At 44.9% G+C, this 18,920-nt stretch overlaps 1 protein-coding gene across 4 annotated transcripts in view; it reads right to left on the bottom strand.

Annotated features, from left to right (window-relative positions):
• The window catches only part of LOC123030055 (venom factor-like), a 127,265-nt gene that overhangs the window by 20,523 nt on the left and 87,822 nt on the right, over window positions 1-18,920 (bottom strand). For all 4 annotated transcript variants that reach the window (XM_044443619.1, XM_044443621.1, XM_044443620.1 and 1 more), the window contains exons 29-31: window positions 13,407-13,562; window positions 7,259-7,409; window positions 690-744 (exon numbers count right to left, since the gene is read on the bottom strand). In XM_044443619.1, coding sequence (XP_044299554.1) covers window positions 690-744; window positions 7,259-7,409; window positions 13,407-13,562 — 362 coding nt within the window. The remainder of the gene's footprint in view (window positions 1-689; window positions 745-7,258; window positions 7,410-13,406; window positions 13,563-18,920) is intronic.

Genomic DNA, 18,920 nt, shown 5'->3' with positions numbered 1-18,920 from the left:
ATGAAATGCTGAGATAGATATAATTTAATGTGAGCCTCCTGAAGGTGCAGACACTACAGATGCAACACATCCAGGTTTAGGGGAAAAACAAAACTGTCAGAGCAATATGACAATGGAAGTAGTTGCCTAGAGAGTTGGTGGGCTCTCCCACACTAGAGGCATTCAAACAGAAACTGGACAGCCATCTGAGTGGGATGGTGTAAATTGGTGTCCTGCAACAGCAGGGGGTTGGACCTGATGGCCTTCATGGCCCTTTCCAACTCTGCTATTCTATGATTCTATGAAATGGAAACACCTTACATATTATTTGCTAATATCTTTTCTTAGCAATATCTGAGATATCTATGTGCTTCTGGGCTATATGCTTCTGTGAGATGTATACAAGCTAGATAGTTTCCTTGCTGGGGACTTCCTACTAAAGCCTGTAACTCTTAAAATACTCTTAAAATATCTGAGAGTACTTTCTTGAGCAGTACTTGCTAAATCTGAATGTGAGATACCTGAATCGAATCTTCTGAAACTGTTTATTTCCTGATATCTAAGGAGATTCTGAAGCTCTCAGAAAACTCAAAGATGGTGTACCTTAACCTTAGATATCAAGATCTTATGACTGTTCTTCTAAATCATGCAACTTCCATTAGAAACTCCAGGTACAGCTCAGAGTTATCTTCAAAGTCCAACATGTTTACCTGGTGCAGATTGTGATCCTGATTGCTCCTATAGCCCCACTTGCTTCCATAATACCTAGAAATTATTTCAGAAAAGAAAAAAGAACTAGTATCTTGGCATAGATTCCATGAAGCAATGAGTCTGTTTGAAAAAGGAGTAACAAGCTTGATTGTTGAATGGCACCAAAATCCAACAAGGATTACTTCATCATATAAATGCTGTCCTTCCTTGGAATACTGTAGGGAAAAGAATATGGCTGACCCCATGGAGCTAGGATGGCAACCATGTTTTTTCTCCCTACAATATCCAACTTATTCTACTATTCAAATTTTGAAGCAGACCACCAGCCAATCTACACATTGCTGTATGAGGCACAGAGAAGGTGAGACCAACTTCAGAAATCAGGCCCATCAAATTCCTCTCCTAACCCTAATTGATATCAACTATTTCTGCATCAGCTGGACCATACGGAAGATTGAACACCGAAGAACTGACATTTCTGAATTCTGTTGTTGGAGAAGACTCCTGAGAGTGCCTTGGACTGCAAAGTCAATCCTAAAGGAAATCAGCCCTGACTGTTCTTTAGAAAGACAGATACTGAAGATGAAGTTCAAATACTTTGGCCACCTAATGAGAAGGAAGGACTCACTGGAGAAAACCCTTATGATGGGAGTGATTGAAGGCAAAGGAGAAGGGGATAGCAGAGGTTGAGGTGGCTGCATGGGGTCACTGGGACAGTGGGTGTGGAGCTGGGGGAGCCCAGGGGATGGTGGAGGACAGGAGAGCCTGGAAAAATGTTGTCCATGAGATTGCAAAGAGTTGGACACAGCTTTGCAACTGAACAACAAATTTCTGCATCACACTCATCCTGAAACCTTATATCAACTTTGGGTTGTTGTTTTTTTGTTTAATGCAAGGAAGAGATGTAGTCCTGGATTTCCAAACCATTAAAAATCTGAAAGTTCAGCAACTACTTCGTTGTTTTGTCCTGCATCCATTGACTGAATTACTCTGTGTCAAAAGCTTATTTCCCTCATTATTTCTTTAAAACAACAAACCGTTCTTTGCCAAAAAGCACTTTATTTCCAACTTACAGCCAGCAAACTAATATCCAACAGAGAAAGAGTCCTTGAGCATGCACAGAGTGGTTTGTTACATCCAAACTAGAAGGAGTATCTATGCAATAACCAGTCAGACAAGTTTTTGAGCTTGTTGTCTGTCTTCGCGCTGAAGAGGCCTGAACCATCAAAGGGCGTATTCTCGATGCAATACTTGGTTTCTTCAGGCAGGTTCCCAGATCATGGCAGCGAAGGGTGATGGCACTGATGTCTCGACATGATGTCTTGCAATCGACATGATGTCTTGCCATGTTTAATTGCTGGATGGATAGCTGCATTGCCTCCCAAGTGAACATATGGGCCAGCTCTCTGTGCTGGTCAGGGAGGTATGAGGTGAGGGACTTGATCTTCTGCATGAGAAAATATTGATAATGAGCTGTGGTAGCCTCCTAATTAGATATACATAGACCAAGTCCCATAGCAGCATAGATTCGACAAGACATCATGTTGATCTTCCTGCCTTCCTTATCTGTAGGTTTCGAGTGCTGTTTGTTTTGCCAACCCTGGGAGGACCTTATACATCTACTCCAGTCATCTAGATGTAGGATGCGGATGGTTCAGGAGCTGCCAAGTGTCTATCATCACCTGCCTGAGAGTGGTGATAAAGGGCAGAGCGATAGAGGAGGAGTCCTCTTTCCGCACAATGCCATAGATATTGTCCTGGTTGGCATCGATGCAGTGTTGGACATCAATCGCCAGGGACCTTGTCATCCTGGAGAGCAATTCTGCAAAGTTGCCATGTGAATCTTCCAGAAAGCCAGGATCCTGAGTCGAGATCACCGCATCGGGAGATGTGGAGGCTTGGTGGGAATCCTCTGAGTCAGAATCAGACTGGTAAGGTGGGCTGGATGAGGACCAGTCAGAAGATGGTGGTGGATGGGAAGGAGCTGCCAAAGTCAATGGAGCATCCCTCGGTGCCGAATGAGGAGTAGAATGGTGAGGGTGCATTGGTGGTCATGGAAAATAGCAACGAGGAGGGTAGAAATCCCATGAAAAGGCCCAATCGGGATCGAAATCCCCACATGATAGGAGGACCCAGTATCTTGAGGGTTGAGCTAGAGGCTGCGGTGGCAAGAGAGAAGAAGGACGCTGAGGTGCCTTTGGAGATCCCTCCGGAGATGCCGGCATAGGAGTTGGCGATCTTGGTGGTTGCTCTGGCTGTGAATGAGGTAGAGATTCTCAGATCTCGCCATCAGACGTGGACCCTCTCGCCAAAGGATCGGAGTGCTCAGGACTGAGCGGTGTTGAAGCAGGGATCTGTGCTGGTGATGCAGGTGGAGTCATTTGCGTGACAGATTGCTGGATGGGAGGTTCTGATGGAGACAAGATCGGAACCATCATCGGGTCGAAATAGATGCAGCTGCTGGTTCAGAGCGGGCACTTCATCATATTTTGTCAGGTTTATCCTTTTTTGAACACTTAGATACAGATGATTCATAGAACCCGACATGGTTCCTCTTCTCCTTCTGCTCACGAGGAGGAGAATCCAAGGATCACTTCCCATCCTTGCCAGCTGTATCCTTCGCAGATGGGTGAGGAGGAGCAAGTTTAGAGGAGCCGGAAGGCAGGTTTAGCGGAGCTGGTCTCAGCTGAGACCTGCTTCATTGCAACCAATGCTTGGTCCCAGAGCATTTTTCACAGCTTATTCTTGTGGTTCTTGCGAACCTGCCTGGTGAAGGATTGGCAGTAGCTGCACTTATCAGTTCTGTGTCCTTCTCCAAGACAGAGAAGACACAGCTCATGAGGGTCAGTGGGAGACATCCTGGCTCCATTCTGGGAACACTTGCGGAAAGCCACCCACTGTGCCATCAAAGAAAGGAGAGGAGAAAACAGCGAACAGAGAAAAGTATGGAAGAATGATAATAGAGGAGTTTGGGGTTTGTGTGTGTGTGTGTGTGTGTGTGTAGAAGGGGAAGGGAAAGGGGGGAGCAATGAGAAAAACAGAGAGGTTTGGATGGGGTCAAACTTGGATTGGGAGTTAAATTTATAGAGTTAGATAAAATTTGAGAAATTTTTTTAAAGAGTATAAAAGAGAAAAAACAAGAAAGGTGAAGTGAAAAGGCTCGAGGCAGGGCAAACGGTGGTCGCAAGCAGACTTGGGAAAGGATGGGCACTCTGCCCATTCATACTACAGTGGGGAGGGCACGGAGTTCCCACCAAAAGCTGTTTAAGCTATTAAATCCTCCTGGCAACAGGCACTGCACAGGTACAGCACCCATAATGTATGATGCAAGGAGGGCACGATGAAGAACTGCTGTCTCAATAACTGCAACCCTTCTGCAAGGAATATTCTAACTAGTCCTCTGGTAAAAAGACTCCAGTGCTTCCATTTTCTGCCACAGGAAGGTCTGGTACCTCCCTATTGGATATGCGGAGACCCAGGCCCATTGCTGCATAGATGCAGCATGCCATCACATCAAGTCTTCACCCTTCTTCATCAGTTGGTGCTTTGCAGTCCTCGGATGTTTGCCTTGAGTCGACTCCACAATCATAGAGATTGGACGGGGGTGGTTCATGAGATACAGAATATCCTTTTCCTGAGTGAGGTACATCCTCTCTAGCCATTGAGAAGTCAGGTGAGGATGGTGAGGGGTCTCCCAGGGCACTTTTATTGCTTTTAATAGAGCTGGGATGGGCTATTGGAACAACATCCTCCATACGGATAACGTCATACATGATGTCCTCTGTCTGGTCAGTCGACTGTTGCACCTGAATAATAAGGGACTTAGCCATACGGAGGAAAAGTGTCCCAAACTCTCACCTGGAGAGCCTTGGCCCTGGTCCTGGGAGAACATGACTTCATCCGGTGATATAGAGACCAGTTCAGTAGATTCTGAGGAGTCCGTTTCCGCATAATCCACAGGGTCTGATGAATCCAAGCCAGAAGACGGAGAGGGCAATTGTCAGATACCTTCTTGTGGAACATGGACTCCAGAGGTGCTAGGTCCTTGCTCGCTCCTGAGAAGGTGACTTGGAAGTGACCAATGCTGGGGCATACCTCTAGGAGGGGCTGGCTAAGCAAACTGCAGGGGATTGGTTTTCCGATCCCAGTGGTATTCCTGGTAGTAGTGTGGTGGAGGTAGGTACCAATACAGGTTTCCACTGAATGGTTGTGATGTAGCTTCCACGGCCGGAATGAAGCAATGAGATGAAACGGGCAATGGTTGTGTAGGCAAAGGTCCATAGAATGGGAGTGGTGTCCGTGGTATCGGAACTGGTGTGATTTACCTGGAGAATCTCTGATTTCCCTGTCTGAAAATTAAGTCAGAGCTGAGTGCTTGGGCTGGGCCCCATGTTTCAACAGAATAGGCATCAGGGACCATCAGGTCAGAGATCCTCAGACTGGTGATTATCTTGGTTTGGAGGCCCCTATGGGAGATGTCTCCTTAGATAGCGGTCTGTGGTGTTCTGAACTGACAGAACAGTCTGCCTGTTCGGAGTGCCTTTTCTGTTTTTTAGCCCTTTTGACCATTCTGGCACTCTAGGTTTTGAGGTATTTTCCTTTTTCCTTCTTTTTCTTGGGCACCTCCAGTTCAACAGAAGGCTCAGAATGGGGTGGGGTGGGGTGGGGTGGAGGGGGTTAGTTGGCTCAGCTTTCAGCAAAGTACAGGCTGTGGGATGTTTTTACAAGCCTCTTTAGGGATCATAAGGGCCTGTTCTCTTCTCTGCCACTTCACACATACCTCCAAGGTTGTGTTCCCACATTTCCATGTGGAGTCTTCCAGCCCTATTTCTGTGAGGCTGCATCATGGACGCTTGACAATGCTGGCATTTACCTATGTGGTGCTCCTCGCCTAAGCAGAATAGGCACAAGGAGTGACCATTGGAAGCTGGCATCTTAACACTGCATCTGATGCACTTTCTGAATGCTGGTGTACTCGGAGACATCAGATTAGAAAAGGAATGTAGAAGAGAGACGATAGAAGGGGTTTTTATTTTTATTTGTGAGGGAACATTGAAGGTTGGGGAGGGGGGGTAAAGGATATAGAATGAGAGGAAAAGGGAAAGGAAGATGAAAGATTGGGCTGAGTATATTAAGGAGGAATATTTTGTGAGGAAAAAGCTAAGAATAGAAGTTCTAAGGCATGAAAGTGAAACAAAGGAATGCTAGAAAACCCAACGCACTTCTAAAACAGTGGTCGAAAGTGAACTGATGAAATGGTGAGAGCCCACCTTTTATATAGGGGAGAAAGGGACAGGGTTCCCACTGAAAGTTCTAGGCTAAGCTAGAGAATTTTTCCTGAATTTGTCACTGTGCAGGCACAGCACCCATACGTGTGATGCACAGAGACCACAATGAAGAACCTTTGGTTTCTTCTAGATACTAAATCCAAAGTTAGAGACAAGATAGGCTTTAAGATGTGGGATACCCACAAAGGCAACCTCTGTGAAGGCTGATGTTGCTATGTAGGTTCCTCCTGGTAACTTGAGACCAGGAAGTCTCAAGTTTTGTATACCAGGGTGTTTCCGGGTTTTAATTGTATTTGTATATGTTTATTTATTTATGTGAACCATCCCAAGGCTACAAGCAATGGGACGGCATACAAAAACTCCAGATAGATAGATAGATAGATAGATAGATAGATAGATAGATAGATAGATAGTCTGGGAGCCACAGGTGCAGTTTCAAAACCCTTCTGTAAGGCAGGTTTACACTAATAAGTTAACAGTTTGAAAAGAAAACAAGAATTTTACACTTGAGGGCTAACTTCAGAGAATCCACTTCGGTCACTGCTATGATATTCTCAAGTAGATGGTAGAGGATGTCACAAAAGCAAGAGTAAAATTCTGCCCTAGAAGGTTTGTCCTTGCCTTTTCAGAATAAATATTAAGGGAGCAAAGGGAGTTGCTGCTGGAAAAAGAGAGGAAAGCCCTATGGATTTGTATAGTAGTAAAGGGGAAGGCCCGTACATTTTTGCAACTGGAAGCAGCAGCGACGGCAGCAACTTCCAAACCTGCACCATGCAGACATACGTCTGCTGACGGCAGCAGGGGTGACTCAGCAATCATGCATTTATATGGTTGGGGCCTCTGTTCCCATCATGGAGAGGTAAGGGTGGGAAGGCCCCTCCTCCTCTATTGCCACACTGGGGCCAGCAGTAAATTTGCGTATTGAGAACCTTCAGCAGCTGCTACTGCCAGGATTCACTCTCAATATACATCTCACTTCACTGGCAAGCTGAATACATTTTTCAGGGACACATGGGAGCAAATATACAGATCAATGATTATTAAAGTCCCAGCCCAGAATTCCTTGCTGAGGCAGGCATGTGTAGGGATTACATGAGTATTTGCTCAGGGATAGCTCTGAAATGAAAATAAATGGTGACAGGAACACTGATGTGAATGCACCCATTCCTATGTGTATAAACACCATCCACATCCAAATTCAGAACTTTGTGTCTGCAAATCCTCAGGCAGGGCAATTTTAAGCAAAGATGGGTATTTGTAAGGGCACCGCACAGACTTACTCAGCGGGATTTCTTCAACAGAAACCTGCAGAGTGAAATTCCTACACTGAGCTGCCTCCTCCTGTAGCTTTGTATAATACACTGTTGTGACGGTCACAGTTGCTCGTCCCTGGCCTGCTGCTTTCACAGTGAAATCTTGATTCAAATGAGTCTGAAAAGTAATAGGGGTATAAAAAAGTGAGAAAAAGACATAAACTAACTTTACAAATAGCTCATTTGGGAAATCTGTTTTTTTTTTTTTTTTTGTTTGTTTAATAGTTCAGCAGAGCAGTCTGAAGGGGACAAAGTAGGAGGAACCCATATTGAAGGTTACCCGAAGGTGGTAGGGAAGACTGGAGGGAAACAAGTATGCCAGCTAAAGGGTTGGTGTACATCCCCGCCCCCGTCACACACACACATCTAGGGGGCATATCAGAGTAACAGTAGAACTTTGAATTCAGATACAAGGTCTTCCCAGATCCACTCCCGGCATGTCCCTTTCTTGCTATTAATGTTGTCAGAGTACTGACAGTGGGATGGAAAAGATAGTAGAACTTTCTGGACCTGTAAGACCACATGAAAAGTCAGATCTCCCTCAGACCCCCACCCCATGTCAGGTAAACGTATGCACCAGTGCCACAGCCTCTGCCCACGTCTCCGTGCCATGTCCATCTCCTCCCCATTCCTGTATCCATCTCCCTGCTCCCTGACAGCATGCTCACTGTGTCTGTCTTCTTCCTGCCTACCTCCAGCCTAGCTCATTGATCTCTTTGGTGCTGGGTAATTATCTGCCACAGCTCTTTAGAGGCCAAGTTGAAGAACCATTCAAGCCAGGCATTTGAATCATAGCATCATAGAATAGTAGACTTGGAAGGTGCCATGAAAGCCATCGGGTCCAACCCCTTGCAGGTCACCAAGTGACACCACCCCAGTCAGATGGCTGTCCAGTTTGTTTGAATTTCTCTAGTGTGGGAGAGCCCACCACCTCTCTAGGCAGCTGGTTCCACTGTCATATTGCTGTGACAGTGAGAAAGCTTTTCCTGATATCTAGCCTGAATCTGGGTTGTTGCAGATTGACTTGATTATTTTGTGTCCTACAGTCTGGCATTAGCAAGAAGAGGTCTTTACCTTCCTCTTTGTGACAGCCTTTGAGCTATTTATAGAGGGATATCATGTCCCCCCTCCATCTTCTCTTCTCCAGGCTGACCATACCCAGTTCTCTCAGACTTCTGCCAGGTGGGAGAGGATGCTTAGGAGCAATTGTGTTGATAGCCCTGGTCATTTCCCCATTCCATAGTTCAACCAAGGCATCGACAGGAGCACCGGCCTTATCAACCAGGAAATTCCCCAGCACCTTCAGGAATCCATCCAGATCCAGCCGGCTCCGGGGGTGGACCAGCACAATCAGGTCCACACCCTTACAGAGGAAAAGGCTGCTCTCAAGCTCAAACCTCATGAGGAAGTGATCTGACCATGACAGGGGTGTCAGACACAAGTTCCTCACCCTCAGATCACCCTCTTCCTGCCCCGTCGAGAAAACCACGTCCAGGACTTCCGGTATGGCGTCAGGACAATACAGATGTGATTAACGAATCTCCGTTATCACGCTGGTAACTGCCCGGTGGTGGGCCGCGGGGGCTCAATCTAAGCCCTGTCGGGGCTAAGATAGATGGCTTGGTGAATCTCCTAGATGATGTGGAATGGCAATTCCACATTCACTGGGAGGAAATCAAGTTTTTCTCAGCCGGGTAGCACAGGAGGGGGAAGAAGCTCTCTGCAAGTTCTCGACATACGGTTTTTTTTTTAAGATTAGTTTTAGCTATTACAAGCACATCAGATTTATTGGGAATTATTTTTCTTTCTTTTCTTTTCTTTCTTTCTTTCTTTCTTTCTTTCTTTTTTTTTTTTTTTTTTGCAATGATACCCATGGAATAAACTGCATTCCTTGCTAATTGATACAAAGGAAAAAGAAAAAGCCCTTCGGATGAAGGAGGAAAGGAATCTCCCCCCCCCCCATGGAGTTGAAAAGCAGTGAATTACATAAGAAGAGAGAGACAGAGCTCTTTGTAAGTAAGAAAAAGATTTATCTTCCTTAATCTCTCCAAGGGCGAAAAATCAAAATAATAATTATTGTGGAATTGAATGATAGAAGGATTTTTCTTGTATTCGTCTATGTTGGACTACTGCCAAGAGCTAACAGCCATCTTTGTTCTTGGAACCCCTGGACATCTGCCAAGCCTTGGTAATTACTGCTACTATGGAAGAAATACAGAAGATACTCTCAGCAATACAGACTTCTTTAACAGCTGTGCAACTATCCCAGCAGGCAATAATAATACAACAGAAGGCTGTTTTAATTGAGCAACTTGATTGTTTTTTTAACTGAACAAAAAAGTTGCTTTGATAAATTTGACACTTCCATTAATCAGGCTTTGGGCAAGCGATTTGTTGAGCAGAATATGCAAAATACCCAGCAAGCAGAAGGAAAATCTGAAACTGGAAAGACAACAAGTGTAATGGGAAAATTAACACAACCAGTGAACTCAATAAATAAGCCTTCATGGGATCTGCTTGTTATGCTGCAGAAGGAGAAGATAGCTTGGCTACAACTCACATGATCTATTGCAGACACCACGACAACTTAATGTAAACAAAAAAGGAAGGATCAAACAAGATTTATTACAGGCGAGCCAAGTGGAAAAACTAATACAATCAGTGAATTTAATAAGCAAGCTTTCATGGGATTTGCATGTTATGTTAGAGAAGGAGAAAATAGCTAACCACTTAAGAGAGGTTTTGTTTATGTGGCTGCAATCGAAGACTCCATTACAGATATTACAATGTTTTAATGAAAAAACCCCAGAAAGGTCTGGTAGAGGGGTAAAGAAAAAGAATAAATATGGCAGAGGTGCAAAGGGAAGAGAAAGGAACTTTCTTTCTTTTTATTCCAAAAAGGGGTGATTCATATAGGTTGGTATGCTCACACGTGACGTAGAAAGGCTAAGCTATTATTGCTGGTGAAACATTAGTAACTTAGCTTAATGAAATCCTGTCTAAAAGGTATTATTGTTAAATGGATATCTCTGACTTTATCTGTAATTGAGAATAAGAGAACTTATTATCTTAAAAAGCAATGATTTAAATGGGTTGGCAAGTCTATATGTGATATGGGAAGGTTAAACTATTGTTGTTGGTGATATATGTTGAAGACTGTAAACAGCTGGGTTTTTATATGGCGTTAACCATATTTGATTAAATGGTGTTTAAGTTAAATGAAACATTAGTAATTTAGCTTAAAGAAAATTGGTTTAAAAGATATTATTATTAGTTACCACCAAGTAGAGTAGTTAAGATACCTTTAGAGATGTTAAATGGATATTTTTGATGTTACTTGTAACTGTGGTAGTGAGGAAGTTATTTATCATTAGAAAATTGAAAAGATCTTGAATTGTCCAGAAATGTTTAGATCGAACTTATCACTGAAGAAGAAAGAAGATATTGCAATCTTATTTAACTTGGAGATGCTTCCCTTTGACATTAGTCAAGGGAAACAGGATTTTGCAAGAAATGATGAGACTGATTTCATTGATGAAGAAAAGTGACTTCTATCAAATTTGGAATTACTTTTTTTTATTGGCCGGAGAAACGGGACTTGGTTCTGATCTAAAGATGTTTTCAAGTTATTATAAATGGATTTTAGTATGATCATAGAATGTTAAAAGATATGTAGTAGGGGGCTGACCCAGTAAATCCGATGTATGTGACGACTGATGTTTGTAGTATTAGTTTCAAAATCCTAACAAAATTTCTTAAAAAAAAAAAAGAGAGAGAAAACCACGTCCGGAGTGTGTCCATGTTCATGGGTCGGGCCAATGACATGTTGAGACAGCCCCATGGCCATCATGGAGGCCATGAAGTCCTGAGCCACCCCGGTCAGAACCGTCTCAGCGTGGAGATTGAAGTCCCCCAGAACCAACATCCTGGGAGTCTTCAACACCAAATCCGAGACAATCTCTGTCAGCTCAGGCAGGGAGTTTGTTGGGCAGAAGGGTGCATGGGACACCAACAGAATTCCCAGTCTGTCTTGTTGCCCAACACCAAGTAGAGGCACTCTAGACCCGGCCTCTAGAGGACAGAAGCCCCATGAGGGAAATAGAGGCTTGGTAAACCAAAGCAACCCCCCCACCCTCTCCTCCCGTTCAGACATGGTCGGTGCTGGATCAGATACCCGGGCGGGCACAGTTGAGAGAGGGAGACATCCCCGCCCCTCCCCCCCCCACCCAGGTCTCTGTATTGCAAGCCAGGTTGGCCCCCTCATCCACAATCAAGTCATGGATGAGGGATGATTTATTATGCATCAACCTGGCATTAAGCAACAGCACCGACAGGCCTAGGGGATGGTTGACAAGACTACCAGGAACCCTCAGGCTGGGGGAATAACCAGAAAGAGGAACAGGTGTTAACCATCTGTCCCTCCTTCTTCTACACGGACACGTTAGACCCCCAACACCATAACATCCATTGCCCATGACCACCCCAATGGCGGCACCCACACGCTCCCCAGGCAACCCCATATTCGTAGCTGAAAATGACTCCATTAAAATAAGCTAAAAACACATTAAAAACACCCCCACAACCCCCCAATCCAATTTAGCAATCCCACCTGTCGGCCGACAACAAAGCCCCTGGCCAGCCCAGCCCCCACACGGCCCCCAAATGGCCCCCAATCTGGCGTGGCTCTCACCCAGCGCTGTGGGGGAAGGAAACAAAGGCAAGACCGCACGGCACTCGCCAGCTGGCAAGTTGGCAGCATCCTCCTCGGCCTTCTTCTTCTTCTTCTTCTTCTTCTTCTTCTTCTTTTTCGGTTCTGTTGAGCCTCATGTGGGCCTGGCTGAGTCTCTGAAGACTTATGCCAACCACTTTTCCAGCTGACACAGCTCTTCAGGGAGACCCTTAAGGCACTGCCCACTCTAAGAGTATCCAGAGAGGGGATGGTGGCAACAACAGCAGAAGCAGTGAGGAAGGGAGGCCAACAGCAATGCTGGTAAGGGGAGGCAGCCCACAGAGGTGGCAGGTCAACCTGGCAAGTAGTGCACAGTTTCTCACTCTACTGCCTGATGAGGCACCTCATCCTTTTTCATGGCAAGGCTGTGCAAGGGGCACTCAGATTGCAATCTAAACTTTGTAAACTCTTTAAATTACCTTATTATTAACTGAATAGACATTAGACTGAGCAGACTTCAGATATTAATGGAAGGCAACATTTTAGGAGCACAAGGGATTGGAAGAAGCACGACAAATTCTGGCATAATAGTACTATAGAATCATGCATTATAATCCTGAAGCTAACATGTGGAATAGATTGATAGAGATGCCTGTATGACAAAACTCTTTAAATTCTAAATTAAAGATGCACCTACAAGGAAATATTGCAGTGGAGACTGTAACACAGTGTTAAGGAACCTTCAGCCACAGGTGAGATCAAGACTGCAAGGTCTCTCAATTGCTTCTCCTCTGTCCCCAAGTCCCTATCCCTAGAAAAAGTAGTCTCTGATCAGGCTATGAAGGAAGAGAATGGGACTTCCTTGATCTTTCTTCATGGGGAAAGGACAGCCTCTTCCTTCATGAAGAAAGAAAGGGAAGGTGTATAGCCATGGAGAATGATCTCTCCCTCCAAGGCAGGATCACTCTGTGTACATGCACGATGATGTTTGAATCTTCTGTGTTTGTATGTGGTTGTGCAGGCAAGTATGCCAGGCAGCATGGTAGCCAAGGGCATGACCCTGCTCACAGTGGAGACAATCAGCCACAGGGACAAAAACAAGTTATCCCAGCATGCTGTAATCCTTCCTGAATGCATTAGTGAGCAGAATCCTAGCACCCTATTTGAGAATGCAGGTATAGAGGGATGGCTAATTTTCCTAAGGAAAGGCCTCAAAAAGCCTAACTGAACTCCATCAGAAACAGGCAAGCTTTCATTCTACAACTCTTATGCTGGTGGGAATAAAGGCTTTATAATGACATTGAAAACAATAATTTGGGTTTTCACTGTTATTTTATATCATTACTTTCACTGAGCTTTGATTCATTAAGCATAAATGCTTTTACTAAGGTTGGTTAGAAATCTAAATAAAAATACTGTCTAAAATTGCATGAAGAAATATCATACCTCCACTGTCCTGGTAACCAGGGCACTCTCATCATGAAAACGTAGAAAAACTGGGTAAGTATGAGGAATCTGAACAGTAACTTCTAGGCTCATGCTCTCAGACGATGGCATGTCAATCTCATAATGGGCAAGAGCTTGAAACATTATGATGATTGCCTGGAATGGTAGATGGAAAATGGAGTAAGGAAGCACATCTTGCAGCAAACATCTGCATTGGGCGCATTTGCTGTCACACTAATCCACCCTGGCAATAATCCGTAGTGGATTGGTTATCATACAAATGATCCTCAGCGAACCAAACAAACTACTGGGCTCAGTGTGGGTTCCTCGCTTCCTCCCTCATCTTCTCCCCACCTTGGTCCTCTCTGCTTCATCTTCCTGTGGGTATCCCAGTGGATACTGCAGAGAGAGCATATAATTCCCCACCACTACCACCACCATGATCCCGAGGTGTTTCATGCTTGCCATGACTCTTTTTCTTTTTACCCTTTCTTTTTCCAGAGATTGGAGAAGCCATCCATCACACTGGCTTCTACCATTCTTGTTTTGAAGGGCAGTCCCTTCAAAGTGCCCAAATGGCTGCTTATAGTTACCAAAGTTATTATTTCAGTTTAGGCACAACTGTAAACCACCACAGTTGTGTGCCTGCAGGGCTTTGATGCCTTGGCTGGAGCAATGCACAGCAGGCACCAACCCTGGACATTGTCCAGAAGAAGCTACAAAGGTACCCCTCCCCTTGCATTACTCTTGACGGCTGCCAGAAGGTACCAAGAGAAAGGAAGCTGCTTAGCTGTAACTGTACTTCCTTGAGTAGTAATCTGAGCCTTCACACATATGGATTCTTTGCCTGTGTGAAGCCCCAATTGGAAAACTTCTCTAGCTGAGGAATTTTAGGTGGGGACCCTTCCCCCTGTACTACTGCATATGTCCCTAACAGGTTCCTACTTATCCCCTCAGTTCCTTGAGACCATCAGTCTTGGCCCTGAGCCTGGAAGAGTACAGTGGTATCCATTTGAACACAGACATTAGTGTCAATTCCATACAATCAACTTCTGCGCCACACCTTGAACTCAAGGTTGGTACCTAAGTGAGGATAGTGAGTGGGCTTGGTAAATGCACAGATGAGCATTTGAAGAACTACAGTTACAAGTCAGCAACCTGTCTCTTCTTTGCGGTCTCTGTGCATAACATGTACGGGCAAGTAGCAAGCTGGCTTGCTTGCTGGAGGTGGGTCAGTGTTGTTGTCAGTGAAGTAAAGAAGAGACCACAGCATTTCCAAAAAAAGCTGTCTGCTTGAGAACTTAAATCCAGTGGCTGCATGACAGTGATCTGGCAAAGGGGCATCTCTGCCAAACGTGACAGACATAACTACTGACTGTGTAGAGCGTGCTCACAAAAGTCCTGAGAATTCCAGCCCTAATAAGTCATGTGCAGATCTTATGTTTCAACAATCCTGGATGCTAGATATTGTGATGAAGTAGGCAAAACTTTGTTCTTGCCTTCGTAAGACAGGAATGGGTGGGGAGTCTTACAGAAAGGCTCTGTTCTAGATTTGTAAAAGTCAGCATTCATCTCACATTAAGATGGTAAAGGACTGATTCCAACAGTGAGAAGGAAAGGCAAAGAAAGCAGGCAAAACAATGTTTTGGTTCACGGGAAAGTTGGAAACAATCTTGAGTAGGGAAAGATGAAACAGGCCATAGACCAACTTTGACTCTGGAATATCACGTAAGGGGAATCTACTGTTAGGGCACACCATTCCCTGGATTGTTGGACAGATGTAATTGGGGTGAGGAAGGCAATCTTCCAGAACAACAGCTGAATAACAGTTGCTGTGAGAAGTTCAAAAGGCTGTAATGTTAAGGCTTGTAGAGCTAGCACCATAATCCCAGCTGGTACTGGGGAATGGAAAGGTGATATGATATTTTGTATTCCTTGGAAGAACTAAGATGACAAAGGGTGGGAAAAAACAGGAAAGCCTTCTAACAGCACATGGGAAGCAGAAGTTGCTGCCAGTTAAACAGGGAGTGAGGAACTTTCCAGGCCCTTATCAATAAGGATAAGAGAAAAAAAAAATAAAAACAGTTAATGGGATCCACCTTGGCAAGGGATGCAAAAGATGAAAAAAGCTAACTTACATGTATCAGATGTTCGCACGGGTGATTTCCTTGCTACAAGAAGGATTTGCTGGAGAGTAGAGGTAAGAGTCTAACATTCATGGACAAACCCTCCAAGCTGTTAGATGAAGGATCTTGATGTCAGGGTGTTCCATAAGTCTTCTGTTCCAAGACAGCAAGACTTGTAGCATTGGAAAGAAGTAGAAAGACATTTATGTGGGCATCTGTGTATTCACACACATGGGCTGGGGGTCCGCCTGAATGGAACTTGATTCTTCCCAGGATTATGAGAAGAATTTTTGGTGGGAACATGCTATGTTACTGTCCATTCCCTCAGTTTCCATCTAGTGTGGTATCAGAATTGAGGAAAATCTTGGCTCCTGCTTCAGTATACCTCTACGACACTGAGACAACTCAAATACCTAGCTTAGTACAGAAATCAATAGCTATATCGGCAGCATATGTACTTTAGGAAGTGACAGCAAATCTGATATCAACACCATGCAAAGACCATGGGTGGGTTGTGTGAATGCAGATGATGACTCAAAGAACTGCAGTTAGAGGTAATCAACTAATATTTCTTCTTTGCGGTTTCTGTGCATTACACATGAGTATCAAGCTAGATTTCAGGAGGTGGTGGGACAAGTATGGCTGACAGAACTGTCCTGCCAAATGATAAGAACATAAGAAAGGTGATGCTGGATCCGACCAAAAGTCCATCTAGTCCAGCATTCTGTACACATGGTAGCAAACCGGCTGGCCACAGGATCACTCAAGCAGGGTGGGCATAAGAATACCACATGTCCAAGCTCCTCAGCAACTGGTTAAAATAAAAAAGTAGCACATAGTAATGCAACAAGCACAGATAGTCTCTGCTTCCATGAACCTGACTCAGCCCTTTTAAGCCCTGAAGAGATTGGTCATCATAACTACCTCTGGTGGCAGCAAATTCCACAGTTTAGCTATACACTGTGTGAGTAAGTACCTCCTCTTGTCTGTCCCAATCCTTATCCCAATTAGCTTCATGGAATGACCCCAGGTTCCAGTGTTCCAGAAAATGTCTCCCTCTCCATTTTCTCCACTCTGTGCATAATTCTAAACACCTTTATCATGTCACCCCTTGCTAACCTTTTTTCTAATCTGAGCAGTTCCAGTTTTTGCAGCTGTTCCTGCCCTTGATCATTCTCATTGCCTTTTTCAGTATTTTCTTCAATTTGATAAAGTCCTTATTCAGATGATGTGTCTAGAACTGGATACAATATTCTAAGTGTGGTCATGCCAAAGAATCTGTGTAAGGAAGTAAGATCTTGGCAGTTCTACTTTTTATTCCATTCCTAATTATGCCTAGCATGAAGTTTGCCTTTTCTGTGCACCTGGCCAACATTTTCATTGTGCTGTCCTTTATCACCCCAAGATCCTTTTTGCTCAGTCACTGCTAGTTCCGATGCCATTAGCAATGATAGCAGCCAGAAATCCAAACAGACATATGTATTCATTTGGGAGCAGTGGCATAATTGGGCTGCTAGTGCTAAAAAAGCCAAGGCAGTAGGTAAGCTCTGCCTGTATATTGAATCACTTGCACAGGAGCAAGTGTTGATTTGTTTGGCTGACATACAGGCCAAGTGAACATAGAAGGGAGTAGATAAAATAAGAGATTAGTGACTTGCTTGGTTCACTGGAGCAACAAGTCATTGACGGGCCAAAGGGGACAACCCAAGACTGGTGCACATCAGATCTGATGCTGAATTGCAGGTAGAGTTAGCTGGTATTCTTAATCCTGATGTTAACATCAGGATTTTAACAGTCCTGATTTTCTCCCTTATGGAGAAAGGGGAGAATCAAAGTTACTGTTGTCATTCTAAATCATGGGTCCTCAAACTATGGCCTGTGGACTGGATCTGGCCCGCCATGCCCATTATCCGGCCCGCCTCAGAAGTTTTAGATTCGCCATGTGTACCCATGCCTGCACAGGCGCCCGCCTCACCTGGCACACAGGAAGGCAGCGGCTTGCTCGCGCAGAGATCATTTTGGACTCACTTGGAGCCCTGCCCCCTCGCCCCATCAGCACCACCTTTCCAGCTCACGCCCAGCACTGGCACCTTTCAACTGGCCCCCTGGTGAAAAAGTTTGGGGACCCTGTTCTAAATGCTTTAGGGTAATGTTGGAATTGATCTCCCTAAGGTCCCAGACTGGTCAAAATCCTCCATCCTTTTTGAACATCACAAAGTACCTGGAGTAGAAGTTGTCGAACAGTAAATTATTTGGGATGTAAACTGCTGCATTTTAAGGAGAGAATCTACTTTTGACTCCAGGGCTAGTGATGGAACTGTACTTATGACAGCTATTCCTATGCCCCAAGTGCAAGACCTTGCACTTATCCACATTGAACGCCATCCTGTTGTCTCCTGCCCACGTCCATAGTCCGTCCAGATCCTTTTGGATCAGGAGTACCTGCTCCTCCGTTGTAGCCACTGCTCCAGTTTTAGTGTCGTCTGCGAATTTGATCAGCATACCATTCACCCCTTCTTCTATGTTGTTAATGAAAAGATTAAACAGGATTGGCCCCAGGACAGAGCCCTGGGGGACCCCGCTTGTCACTGGCCACCATCCCGATGATTCCCCGCTAATGGTTACCTTCTGCTTTCGGTCAGTCAACCATGCCCTAATCCACCAGACAGTGCTTTGGTGTATCCCAAAACTCCTCAGTTTCTCCACCAGGATATCATGGGGCACTTTGTCAAAGGCCTTGCTGAAATCCAGGTATACCACAACCACTGCATCCCCTCCATCTAGCCATCTCAAAACCTTGTCATAGAATTCCACAAGGTTTGTCTGGCAGGACCTGTTTTTGCAGAAGCCGTGTTGTGTGGCTGTCAGCCTCCCTTCCCTACCTAGGGGGGTGACTCTAATCTGGGCCCCTAAATCCCCAGCCTCATCTAATATCCTATGCGGATATCCCCTGTCCTGCTCTGGGGAGAACACAGAGGCAAAATAGTCATTTAGCATCTGTGCCTGTGCCCTCATATCAGTCACTGGATCTCCTTCCTCCTTATTTAGTGGTCCCACCACTTGTCTCCCCTTTCTCTTGCTATTTACATGCTGAAAGAAGCCCTTTTTGTTGCTCTTGATATACTTGGCAAGTCTCAGCTCGTATTCAGCCTTAGCCTTGTGAAGAATCCTTCTGCAACGGGCCTGCTCCTCCCGGTATACCCTTTTGTCTATTTGCCCCAGTACCCATTTCCTACGGAGGTTCCTCTTTCGTCTAATCCTTCGAACCACCTCCTTTCGCATCCATGGTGGCACTCTCCTTCGCCTCCCCACCTTACTGACTAGAGGTACCATCAAGGCTTGTGCCTCCAAAACCTCCCTTTTGAGTTCCATCCACCCCTCCTCAGCT

The sequence above is a fragment of the Varanus komodoensis genome, unplaced genomic scaffold, assembly GCF_004798865.1.
Source record: "Varanus komodoensis strain SLA01 unplaced genomic scaffold, ASM479886v1 scaffold42, whole genome shotgun sequence".
In the NCBI taxonomy this organism is placed as follows: Eukaryota; Metazoa; Chordata; class Lepidosauria; order Squamata; family Varanidae; genus Varanus; species Varanus komodoensis.
Note: the sequence above shows the minus strand (reverse complement) of the source record. Positions and strands in the feature narration are given on the sequence as shown.